Source organism: Meles meles, chromosome 12 (genome assembly GCF_922984935.1).
Source record: "Meles meles chromosome 12, mMelMel3.1 paternal haplotype, whole genome shotgun sequence".
Lineage (NCBI taxonomy): Eukaryota > Metazoa > Chordata > Mammalia > Carnivora > Mustelidae > Meles > Meles meles.
The window spans coordinates 36,728,337-36,741,399 of record NC_060077.1 but is presented as its reverse complement, the minus strand read 5'-3'; the positions used below and the strand labels follow the sequence as shown (position 1 = coordinate 36,741,399).

The 13,063-nt window shown below is 48.5% G+C and overlaps 1 protein-coding gene across 1 annotated transcript in view; it reads left to right on the top strand.

Moving 5' to 3' along the window:
* Positions 1–7,417: 7,417 nt before the first annotated feature.
* The window catches only part of RAB31 (RAB31, member RAS oncogene family), a 132,828-nt gene continuing 127,182 nt past the window's right edge, over positions 7,418–13,063 (top strand). The window contains exon 1 of the mRNA XM_046025861.1: positions 7,418–7,776. Coding sequence (XP_045881817.1) covers positions 7,738–7,776 — 39 coding nt within the window. The 5' untranslated portion in view covers positions 7,418–7,737. The remainder of the gene's footprint in view (positions 7,777–13,063) is intronic.

Below are 13,063 nucleotides of genomic sequence, written 5' to 3'. Positions count from 1 at the left end.
GCCATAGCTTGAAACTCAGGAGACCACATGTGGGCTAAGGGAGTAAGTATTTGGAGGAAACTCAACTTCCCAGAATATTTACCCAAGAAAGGATTTTTTGCCTTAAAAATCCCTTCCACCAGAGCTACGATGGGTTCTGACAGAAAGTTTTAGTTCAGTAGACGAATACAACATTTGAGATGTATGTGTGGGAAGATAGGGAGTGGGCATCAGAAATGAGAGACAGAGTCAAGTATAAACCACCGAAAGGGGAAAGGGGCCTTACCAGGGGCCTGGAAAACTAAGCAATCTTTTCCTAGTTCCTGTTTTTAAAAACCTAGTATGTTATTCGGTGAAATAACTGTTATTTAGCTGAAGTTATAATTTGCATATTTAAGTCTTCCATGTGAACTGGGTGTAAAATGGTGAAAGCTTATAGGTAATTTAGATGTTGATGGGTCTGTGTAAAGTTTTGGTGCTGCTTTCTGAACTAGAGTCCTTTCTATATTCAGAGCTGAAAAACTGAGGAAGGAAGTAGGGCTGGTTGGAAGTTCACACTTCCTTTTTAAGGATAATAGCAACCCAGAAAGAGTCTTACAAGCTTCGGGAAGTAAATAGGATGGCCAACCGGCCCTGTTTAACTGGGACTAAGGGTTTCCCAGGATGCAGGATTTTCATTATTAAAACTTGGACAGTCCCACGCAAACTGGGACAGTCAGTCATCCCGGTTTGCTAGTCATACACACACACGCACACACACCTAATGTAATCTTCCCCCCAAATAATGCAACAGCTCTTCTATAACCACCCTAACAGAATATGAAACTACAGATCTAAGAGATTCAGGAATTTCCCTAGGTTCACACCAACAGGGGATGAAGGACCCTCAATATAAACCTCCTTCCATCTGCTGTGAGGTGCTCTTTCCACCCCTCCACTCTGGAGAGGATAGTTCGGGGGGACGCAACTCAACTCAGTCTCTCATGGACTCAGACCCTTTCAGAGTGACAAATACGTGCTGCCCTAAGGAGTGATTACAGACAATTTATGACAGGCTCTGTCACACTGGCAAATCAAGCAAGTCAATGAATAGCAATGAGAGTGATAGTTCAACAACAACCACAGTAATAGAGACACAAAATGCGAGAGTTCCAATGTAATTAAACCCTGAAGGCAGCTCAGGTAACCATTAAACTCGATACTTAGGTCTTCTGAGAGGCACTTGGAATTAGGGGATTGTTAGCATTAGGCTCTTCCTAGTCTAGGGCATTGTTGGGGAATTCAGACAGAACAAAGATCGCTGTGTCTGTCGACACACACCCACGCACAAGCACACGCACGCACACGCGCGCACACACGCACACTCACCTCCTGAATGACTAGGTTCAAACTCTATCCTTCTTGATCATCGTCTCCCTTACTTGGGGACTGGGTTTTATTGCATTCAAGGTTTGCTGACTCTGGAAATCATCTCATTTTCTCAATCAGAAGAGTAAGAAAAATAAAACATGAAACAGAAGTACTGAACTTCAGACATGTAACAGTGTAGAAGACTTGCCGGTTTATTTGTTTGCCTGTTTCCATTGTGGGCTCCACGCCAGTGGATGTTCTCTGTCTCACTTGGTTCCACGCCCAGTGTCTAGCCCATAGTCAGCATCTGCCATTTGTTGAATGGCTATGTCAACAATTAAAAACAAAATTCCTGAAGATATGAGAGTTGTTTCCAACATCTAAAATTGGTGTCTAGTTTGATAGCAAATGTCAAAGTACAAAAAAAAAAAAAAGAGTCACACACAATCTCCTTTAAGAAAAAAGTATATCCTATACTCCTAGCATTACTCTAAGCAATGACAGTGAAACTCACATGAATGGTGGGAAAGGACAACCTACCGATGGCCTAAGAAATGAAACTGAGTTGGGTTGACTTTGGGCTGCATCATTATAATTTCATTTCTCAATTTTACAAATAAGCAAGGAGAGAAGAGGACTGACTGGGTTACATATGGTTTATGGGTATGGAGTGGTAGTCTCCCTGTTGAATCCATTCATTTATATTTTGTGGGAGGTGTTAATATGTATCTTGTATCTTCTTCTAACTCAACCCTCTCAGCTCAACCAGGGATTGGAAAGACTTTACGGGCCTCTGGGCAGGAGTGTCCATGAAGAGGTCATTAGGTGAGGAGGTGCTCAGTATGGAGACCCAGGGAGGTATGTCTGGAAAATCTAAACATTACTACTTACTGCCAATCCTTTGTGAGAGCCCAACGGAGTCCTCCATTGTTTTAATTTTCGGTGATCTGTTTGTTCTTGAACATTTCTGAGTACTCTCATGCAGGTGGTAATGGAGACAATGAAGAAAATGGGTCTTGACCCTCCTCCATCCATTATCTGAAGAGCTGACAGCTCACTAACATCTTTAGCTGCCCTTCCTGAGCTTCTGAGAGATGCCACCATCCTTTCCACGTGAAGATGAAGACAACCGGAGTGGCTAAGAGAGAACAGTCACTCACAGAGGAATGTGTATCCACTTACCTACCACGCCCTTCGCCATGCTGCCCTATTCCGGGTGCATGGGGACCATCCTCCTCCCCATGATGGAGGCTCCTTCTGTTCCCAGGATTCTCAGCCACTCAGCATCCCTTTTAGGCTGCTCTCTCCTTCTCTGAGTCTGTGGGTGAATCGTGGGTTCCTTTCACTTCTGCGTTCCTAAAAGCCCTCAAATCTCTGGCTTAACTGGTATGTCCAGGAGTTTAGCTTCTCAAAGTGTGTTTAAAGGGTCTGAATCACAGATAAAAGAGAGTGGCATGTGCTAGTCAGAAAATATCTGAAACTTAAGAAAGAGAGAAAGGAGGGAAGGAAGGAAGGACAAAAGGAAGGAAAAGAAGGAGAAAAGGAAAGAAAGAAAGGAAGAAGGAGGAAAGAAAGGAGGGAAGGAAAGAAGCAGGGAAGGAAAGTAGGGAGAAAAGAAGAAAGGGCTCAGAAAATGAGATATATTAAAAGGCTATTTAACCGATATAGCAGACACCAAAGTTCCAAAAAGAAAAGATACAATTATTAAAAACAAGGCTCGGAAACATTTTAATTTTTCCTTAACTGGCCTTCCAGCAGGCCAGATGACTCACCCCTGGCCCGCTGAGTTCAGCCTGCAGCCTGGGGAGTTGTAACACATTTGCGTGGCTTAGCCTCTGCAACACGCAGGCCCAATTTTGTTTCATGTGATTCTTACAGAAAATTACCTGTAAGAAATTTCACAGAAATTTCTCTGTAAGTACCCCAGCATACACATAGAATTTACCACCATAGAATTGACACGTGCTGCCGCCCACCATTAAGCATATCCCAGAGGAGCATTGTCATTTGCTTACTCGCTCCCTGAGGGTGAAGGGATGTCTATTGTCTCATCCCTTCACTTGCTGTGGATGTAGCTCCAATCCCTTTATCTTGGCAGAGATGACTTTTCTGTTCCTCTCACATGTTTCTTTGTTTCTTGTACGCATGTTTGGGTGCAAACAGGCAGGCTCTGTATTGGGTCACTATTGGTGCTTATTTCTAGGTGACTGTCCAAAAACGGATTTGCTGGATCAAAAAATGTGACCTGTTTTAAGGCTCTTATTGGCTTTTGCTAGATTTTTACAGAAAGAATGAGGCAGTTTTCCCAGTCACTTTCTGGTCACTTGGTAGAATTACTCTAAGTACTTGTCAGAGAATTCCTCTTTCCTTTGAAAGGGTATCACGTGTGGAAGCTTCTGAGAAGTGGTCCAAGGATGAGTATCCACGCTCAAGCATCCATTCTGTGCGTAGCCCCTGGATCCTAGGTCCTCGTCATGCATTACCCCTGAAATAGGAGTCTTTAAATTTTTTAAAAAAGGTTTTATTTATTTATTTGAGAGAGAATGAGTGAGAGAGAGCATGAGAGAGGAGAAGGTCAGAGGGAGAAGCAGACTCCCCAAGGAGCTGGAAGCCCGATGCGGGACTCGATCCTGGAAGTACAGGCTCATGACCTGAGCCGAAGGCAGTTGCTCAACCAACTGAGCCACCCAGGCGCCCCTGAAACAGTAGTCTTATTTGAATAGCCTGAGAGGTCATAGATCCTGATGGAGAAAAGTCCTAGCTGAGATGAAAAACCATTCATTCCTAGTCACTTTTCTTTTTAAGACATTAGTCATCCTTTTCAAACCCTAGTAAAACAGAGATGATTCCTGATATAATCTATGGATACCTTTCTTTCTTTCTTTCTTTCTTTTTTTTTTTTTATGGATACCTTTCATATAGAGATGGGTAATTCCATCTGCTGATCTGTTTGGAGTCTGACTTGTAAAGGGGATTTAGTTGTTAATTCCTTTATTTGTGTTGAGTAAATGCTAAGAGGTGAGGGGTGAAATCTGAGAGGGTCTCTGAACAATGATGGGTTTTACCAGGTGGGCAGAGGAGAGGCTGGCTTGGGGAGGGTATTGCAAGATGTCCTGAACAGCTTGGAGTTCATCTCGTTTGGTGCCACTGAAGGCTTCATTTGCTTATTTTTAAAGATTTTATGTATTTATTTGAGAGAGAGAAAGAGAACACAGAGGGAGAGTAAGAGGGAGAAGCAGACTCCCCGCTGAGCAGGGAGCCCGATGTGGGGCTCGATCCCAGGACCCTGAGATCATGACCTGAGCCGAAGGCAGACGTTCAATGGACTCAGCCCCAGGCGTCCCATCACTGAAGACTTTAAAGCAGCAGAAAGGCAGGAATCTGAGTTAGTACAGTGACCTTTTACTTTAACGGAGGTCTCATTAAGAAAACTTGCTTGTTCTAGTTTATTTAATTTCGTAAGTTCTCAGTTATGTATCACTGAATGTTGATCCCCGCTTCAGTTATATCTGAACACCTTCCTACGCAGAAAGTCCTGGAGGAGTCAGGACAGGCGCTTAGCACAGTAATCAAAGAGTATAATAATAGCATTCACAGAGAACATTATATCTTTAAAAGTTGAGAGCTACCCGGGGTCTTGTCATTCCCAAAATATGTGTCATGGTAGTCATCATCACCCCTCCTTCTTGGGCGAGAGCGTTATGCATCACCTTGGGATGGCCATATGCAGACCAGGTTTTTCAGGAGGCCAATTTTAAGTTTCCAAGGCTGAGGAAGGGGTATATACCCATGAAGGGGATCCAGTTGACAGATTAGGACTGCTACTCTGTAAAGCTGACCAGAATTTGGCACAAATGAGGTGGCTTTTTTTCTTTTCTTTCTTTTTTTTTTTTTTTTTAGAGCAGGGGCAGGGAGGGGAAGAGGGAGAGGGAGAGAGAATCTTCAGCATGCTCCATGCCTAGCATGGAACCCCACAGGGCTCGATTTCTCAAAAACAGATCACGACTTGAGCCCAAATCAAGAGTGGGGATTGCTTAACCAACTGAGCCACTTGGGTGCCCTAAATGCTGTGATTTTTACTGGAGCTGGGGGTGGGAAGAAGGATAAACAGATCTGAGTGATTTAGGGAGCCTGGGGGCAAGAGACCTGGATAAGGGATTGTTTGGGGAGAGCCTAGAAACTAAACAAGCACCCCAAACACCTAGGCTAATGGAGAAGAGCAAGGAAGGAGAAATATCATGAAAAAGGGTAAGGGAATGGAAGAGAAATTTTGTCAGCTCATTTTTGTCTGGGAATGGTCCTGCCCTCGGTGACCCACTGTAGTTTACAAATTCCCACTCATTCCAGAGGGCAGAAAACATGGAAAGACCATTCTGGTCTGATGGGCTTTCGGGAAATGAGAAGAAAGGCCAAACGCAAGTGACTGTACACGGAGACTCAAGCCATACTATCAGGGACAGGGGAGGTGTTAGGGAAGGTGGCTGCAGGCATTGGCCACAGAGCCACGCTACCACGATATGTCTCTGCAACTGTGTTGCCCTTGCTCTCTGCTCAGCAAATCTGAGGACAGGGAGGTATTGTGACCAGGGCTGTGCAATTCTAGGCGGACCTCTTTTCTCACTGCTCCCATAAAAGACTGTCCTTGCTTTGGATACTAAACCAAGGACAGATGCAGATATAATAATCTCCATGTTGAACAGGACTCGTGTCTTGTCCATGGCTGTTTTTTGAACCACGTAGTCCAGATCTGTGTGAGTAACCCTCCAGAAGCCCGTACCTGGCCACCGAAGACCCTGCTGCTCTGGGGAATTTAATTGCCAACTGTCAGTTTGGGGGCCTGTCTTGGGATTCTAGAGATCCAGGATTCTTCTCTCTGGAGGTATTGAGTCTGAAGCTTCCACTGTATGGGGTAGGCGGTGTCACCAGGGTGCTAAGTTGCTTCAGCATGGCTTCAATAGAAACAAAGCCAGATGACGAAAGTGGGTGGTCCACTGGGGGAATGGAAATGTCATTGACCAAAATTGGCAAGTCAGGAGAGAGGCCTAAGAGTTCGGGATGAGGGATAAAGTTTAAGAAAAAGCATGTTAAGGGGCGCCTGGGTGGCTCAGTTGTTAAGCATCCGCCTTCAGCTCAGATCATGATCCCAGGGTCCTGGGAGAGAGTCCTGCATTGGGCTCCCTGCTTGGCGGGGAAGCTTGCTTCTCCCTTTCCCACTCCTCCTACTTCTGTTTGCTCTCTCACTATGTCTTTGTCAAATAAATAAAATCTTAAAAAACAAACAGACAAAATCATGTTATTTCCCATCTGAAATGCCCGTGGATTACTCAGGTGGATGTGTCCAAAAAGCTGACATGTCTGTAGTACCAAGAAGTGAAGTCATCTCAGTGGACCAGGTTTACTGGGCTATGGACAGAGAAGAAAGGACAGTCCCACAAGCCTTCCTTGATTGTCTCCAGCCTGAACCTCTTTTTATTTGCTGGTTAAGGAAGGATGGTCCATTCTGGGAGCTACATATTTCTAGCTATATTTCTGAGGGTGGGTGTCTTCCCAGGCAAATTATAGCATTTTCTGTACTGAGCAAGGCAGCTTCCTCTCGGCAATGTGCATTTCCTTTTTCAGACAGGGACACATCTGTTTTGGAGGGAGTTATAGACCCCTGCTTCGAGAACCGTTTTCAAGTACACATGTTAGAATGAACTCAGGGCTGAGGATGAAGAACTACATGGGAGTTCGTGGAAACCCTCGCATTAGGAACTGCAGGAGGAGAGGGTAGGTTACAAAGTCAACCGTTCCTTCTATCCTCACATCTATGTTCTGGCTTCATTTCTGCGGCGATCCTAGAGTGTCCTATAACGATGGGACTGCTGGGGGACTTCGGAGTGCTCCCTCATAAAGGACCTCAGCTGACAGCACCCACTCGGAGATGAGGAATGGAATCCTCAGGGACGCAGCCACCCACGGGGTCTCCCCCCACCCACGGGGAGATCCTGGTCTCCCTACACCCCGCGGGGCACTGCGGCCGGGAGGGACTGGCGAGACAGACGCCGGAGGGAACTCAGCAGAGCGGGGACCGGCCGCTGAGCGGGTCTGAGGGAGGAGGCACGCTGCCAGGAGCGCCGCAGGTCCCGGGGGAGGGGGCGGCTCCCCCGGGGTGGCTGACGCCGTTGGGGGGCGTTCCTGGGAGCTGGGGGCCGCCGAGGTTAGACCCGAAGCCCCGGGAGGAGCCGGCCGGCGGCCACGTGACCGACCGCGGCGGGGCCGGCGGCCCAGAAATAGCAGCAGCCGCGGTCCCGCCCGCGGGCTGCCGCGAGCGAAAGGCGGAGACTGGAGGCCGCTGGCTGGGTGCGGGCGCGGCGCGGCCCCGGCCCCGGAGGATGCTGAGCCCCTGCCCGGTCCGGCCCCGAGCACATGATGGCGATACGGGAGCTCAAAGTGTGTCTTCTCGGGGTGAGTCCTGCGCCGCCATCCGCCGGGGACACCCCCGGCCGTGCGTCCCTTCGCCGTCCCCTGCGCACCCCCGGCGTCCGCGCGCCCCTCTTCCCAGCCCGGCGGCGGTCGGCTGCGAGCCTGCGCGGGAGCTGCTCGCTCGTTCACCGGCTGCCGCGTCTCCCGGGGACCGCGCGGGCCCCGCGGCGCTCGGGCCGGGCCGCGGGACCCTCGGCGGGGACAAGCGGAGCGGCCGCGGCTCCTGGCCACCGCCGCCGCGGTCCCTCCGGCCTCCGAGGGCTTTCTCCTTCGCCTTTGATAATTTCCTTCCGGCGGAAACTTTAGGTTACTCAGCCCAGGCTCCAGATCCTTTCTGCCTCTCGGGGGCAATTGGTTTATTCACTTTTTGGGGAGGTGGCGGGGAAGGGGGTGGGAAAGAAAGTCCAGCCAAAGGCGAGCGAACGCGAGGGGATGCCCTGGCTGGAAGGTGAAGGGTAAGTATTGGAGAGCTTAGCGCCTCGGAAACTTGCGTGCTCCGGAGAAGGAAGGCAGGATGGGACAGTCTCCCCGGATAACCGCTTCCTCTCCCCAAGTGGGTCTTTCCGAGTCTGAGGAAATGGGAAAGAAGCCAAGAAACAGAAACAGATACCCCAGCCCCTCGCCTCGTCCGACCTATCAGGGGATGCAGGACAGTCTCTGGAAACCGGCCGCAGAGAGCTCAGATAATATTACGGGTCATTTCCTTTTGGGTGCCCACATCAAATTCCAGAATTTGTTCTTTTGAAAGAGCTGGTTTTAAGCCGTGTTTCCAGCAGCCTTTGGCAGGGACTCCCGAGGGTACTGCCTCTGGCAAATCCGATCTCCCAAGAAAACTTTCCTACAAAAAGGGTAGCAAAAGGGGAAACCCATTTATTTACAAGAAATGCTAACTGGTCTGTCAGGAGAGATGGAGAGACTCCTATAATAAGGAAATAATTCCAGGTTAGGATTGAACTGTACCAGATCAGCCAAGTGTCTGGGCTCCATCTAGGCCCTTCTGGAATCTCTGGACAATGTTCTTGACTGTCTCCTGTCCCTGTCTTTTGCCAGAACTGTCATTTACACTAGATCGTCACATTCGCTTAGAATTCCAGAAGACCTGGCAAAGGCCCTCCCTTTGCTGTTAGCCTGGTCACAAACGCCCTGGTGTGCCCGCCCTCCTGGCTTGCTCAACCACAGCTGGGATCTGCAAAGGCTCCCGCCTGGTCTTCCTCTGTTGACTTTTCTTAGTGTTGCTGGGGTGGGTTTCACTCTCAGCTAGGCTCTCCAACAAAGTCCTGATGTAAATTTCGGGCATCTTGTGTTTTACTTGCGAGGGGTCATTTCAGCCTCATGGAAGGCTTTCAGAGACTTGGAAGGAATGTCGTGTCCCAAGGAATCAAGAGCAACTTTGACGTGTGTTGTGTGCATGGGGATTGGCCTCGGGAGTAAACAAAGTAGGAAATATTTTGCCTCCTCGTCCCCTACATAGGTGGCACGGGCCCTACCCATCACATGAATTATCTTCACTGCTGAGGGATGAGTTTCTGTATCCTTTTACAAGGAAACAGATCACTTGCTATGCAATTCTGAGCAAGGACTTCAGTTGACTCTTCTAGAAAATGGACATCATAACATCTTCCCTTTTAAGGCAGAGGATTATACCGTATGATCTACTAAGATACGTGGTGCCATTTCCTGCTAACCTGTGATTCCAGGGTGACAATTAGCAAGGCTGGGAGATGAGATAGCTGGAGGAAGTCCCTTTGCATCTTTTCTTTGATCTCTCAGAGCGAAGCACAGTCTTTTAGTGGCTTCCTGGAGACAGTGCCTCACCCTTGTTTGCTGGGTCCTTACAGTGGCTCTGTTGGTAGGGGATTGGCTTGCGAGGAAAGAACTCTGCCCGAGCAAGAAGGTATTTCTGGGCAGATGGAGGCTTGCCGGTTCACCCATGTAATACCGTATCCTCAGCCTTCGGTTTTTTTGAGTGGCTCCAGGTTTTTGTCTTGTTTAGGTTAGAGGGCCAATGACCTTGTTGTCCACACTGAGTAGAATTTGTTAAGTCCTGTACTTGGGCCGGGCCTGTCCTGGACAAGCTGTGAGTGATAGGGCTGTATCCTTAGCGGCTTATCGTACAGGGGGGCTTGTCTGAGTGAGATAGCATTTGGGGAAGGTCAAAGCCACTTTAACCACCTTGGGGTTCACTCGATTTGAGAAAGAACACTGCGGGTCAGTGACGAAAAGAAGGGATCAAGGCCATGTCTGAATGGACCCTCAAAATTTTACCAGGAGTCCTGAGCTCCTTTTGTTCCCTCTGTTGGGAGGTCCAGTTTTCTGGATGAAGTCTTGCATGGGGCTAGCACTCAGCTTCCTGTTTTTCAGCCACTACCACATCTGCCTGAAGTCTCAGTATGACTGAGACCCTACAAGCCATGCCCTCTGTTCCTGTCACTTACTTTCGGGCCCCTTTGAGAAGGTGATCGAGGATGCGGCCTTCCTAGCTGAAGTCTGACTATCTCACTGGGGACTGCGAGGGCCTGGTGTTTTTGTGCCTGGCTCTTTGCCCTGATCACTCCATGGTTACCCACAGGGATGCACTTCCTGTTTGTGGCACGAGGTTGTTGTAGGCGCGGGCAGTGCAGACTTTGATCCCTCTTCACTATAGTCTGCAATCTCTACGCTGTTGGAGGTTCTCGACAGGAGGGTCATTTGCAACAGGTGGAAACCAGAGGGAGCCAGAAGTGCTCCCAAGTGGAGTCCAAGGCAGTCTGTGGGACATTCTCCGAATGTTTTGTGCTCTTAGAAAAACCAAGGACTTCGGAGTTTTGGATTTATTTAGGCTACTTATTATAAATTGTTGGCTCTCATTATTTTCATGGGTGAACTTTCTCATGCCTTTTCTAGGCCTCTGTGAATGCCCTTTCCTGGGAGAAGGCAGGCCACCTGTGGAAGCCAGCCATGCAGGACAGGATCACACACTGAGATAGGGTCCTTAGTAAACACCTGGGACCCAGGAGTCTTGTTCTTGTCAATAAAGTGCCAATCGTCCCACTTTGTAATCTGAACTAGTATTATGAAACACGTAGCTTAAAAACAACCCCCTTAAAAACAGCAAAGTATGTTAAAAAAAAAAAAAACTAACAAAAACAGTATCGAGGCAGCAGCTGTTCCAACCCCAAAGGTGGAAAGCTTCCCAGTATGCGTTTTTAACACACATCACCACGTGGCAAAAAGCAAGGGGAGAGAGAGAGAGGGAGAGAAGGGAGAAGAGGAGGAGCAGGAGGAGGGGCGGGGGTGGGGGAGAGGAGCTTTCTTTTATTTTATTATTTCCTCTGGGTGTGTACACTTACAAACTGCTTCCGGATGGAATCCCAAAGACATTTATATTTGGACTTCAGTTGTCTTGACGACAGTTTAGAGATTCTGCCACTTCCTCAACAGCTGAGTGGCAAGGTTAAAAGACAACCAGGGGTGTCCTGCTTCTGGTAAGGAGCCTGGGGACGCCTATCCTTCTGGCCTTTGTTAGAATCGGTGTGGTGGTTCTTCACAGAGCAGACCCCTGGGATGTGGTGTGACGTCTGGACAGTGGAGACTTCAGAGTTGTGCAAGGCCTTCGCAGGAGGGGGCTGTGTGATCCCCAGAGGCTCTTGGACCCGAGGGTGGGACAGACTTCTGCTCACAGTAAGCAGATCAGTCAGAGCCCTCAGATGGGCTGCTTTGAGTGCTAGGGAGCACCCCGCTGCCAGAAGTATTCATAGGGCTATATGAATCTGTGAGGGTCATCGTGGAAGGAAGGAGTGGGTGGGATGGGGGAGGATTGGGCCAGGCAATCATCAGAATTGCTTTCCCAGTCTGAGAGTCTAACATGGTCATTTTCAGTTGTTCCCAGAAACCAGCATTTCATGGGTGGGGGCTGCTGGGGGAGGGTGCAGAAAGGCTAGAAAGCTCATTTCTTTCTTTCTTTCTTTTTTTTCTTTTAAAGATTTTATTTATTTATTTGAGAGAGAGAGAAAGAGAGAGCATGAGCAGGGGGCACAGGGAGAGGGAGAATCAGAGTCTCTGCTGCACCCAGGACCCTGGGATCTTGACCTGAGCCGGAGGCAGACGCTCCACTGACTGAGCCACCCAGGCACCCCAACCTAATTTCTTTCTTATCAAACTTGATTCCTTTATTAAATTGGGCCCTTTGTGGGAAGTGTGGTTCAGGCTTGAAAATAAGTATAAATGACACGGTGGGATGTGTTCCCAGGAGCGCATGGCACACAGCAACACGGAGCACCCAGGCCAGGCGGGTAGAAACCACTAGGCTCTGTTTGTTCCTCTTTTGTTCAGGGTCAGCGTGGCTGCATTTCTCCCTCTGCTTCCAGACTCAGCTCGTGTCTGGGTATGTGTCGGAGTCACTCGTAAAGCATTTTCAAACTTCTCATGCTCCCTCCCTGACTCTTGTCAGGCATGTGGCCCCCACGCCTTTCCCTGGCCCACTGTCCCTGTTCTCATGAGTGTGAGTCCTTCAGGACTGCTCCAAGGCCATGGCCATTAGAAAATACAAAACTTCACATTTTAAGATGCTAAGACATGAAAAGGTTTTGAGCTCATGAATTAGAAAAGCTCTCAGACTTGTGTCTAACAAGCAAGGCTACTTTTAGTGCTTGAATGTCTATGAAAATATTACACTTTAGTTTATTATTATTTTTTTTAAAGATTTACTTATTTATTTTAAAGAGGGAGTATGCGCGTGCACACGAGCGCGAAGGGGGCGGGGCAGAGGGAGAGAGAGAGACTCTCAAGCGGACTTCCTGCTGAGCCGGAGCAACTAACGGGGCTTCATCCCACGACCCTGAGATCATGACCTGGGCCGAAACCAAGAGTCATCAGCTCAGCTGCTCAACGGACTGAACCACCCAGGTGCCCTTCATTTATCTTTGCTTTTATAATTTCTAATATGTGCTTGAACATGAAGAGGCATTCGAATACTCAACCACTCACCGTTTATCTGGTGCTCCTTTCATGCCAGGAGCTGTGGGTGGCTGTAGGTAGTAGACAGGACAGCCCCGATGATCCTTATCTTTTGAAGTAATCTGCCGTTCCTGGGATGGGGACAGATCAGTGGTGAACTAAGTGACATCACTTGGATTCCTGTAACAGCACCTGCCACAGAGCCATGCATGGAAGAAGAGTAAGATGATGACAAGTACTGACTGTCATCCATCTTATTAGAGGTGAGGACAGGTGAGGGACAGAAAGTTTTTGCTGGAGACAGAAAACAGGGAAGGCAGGGTTCTAGTTGCTG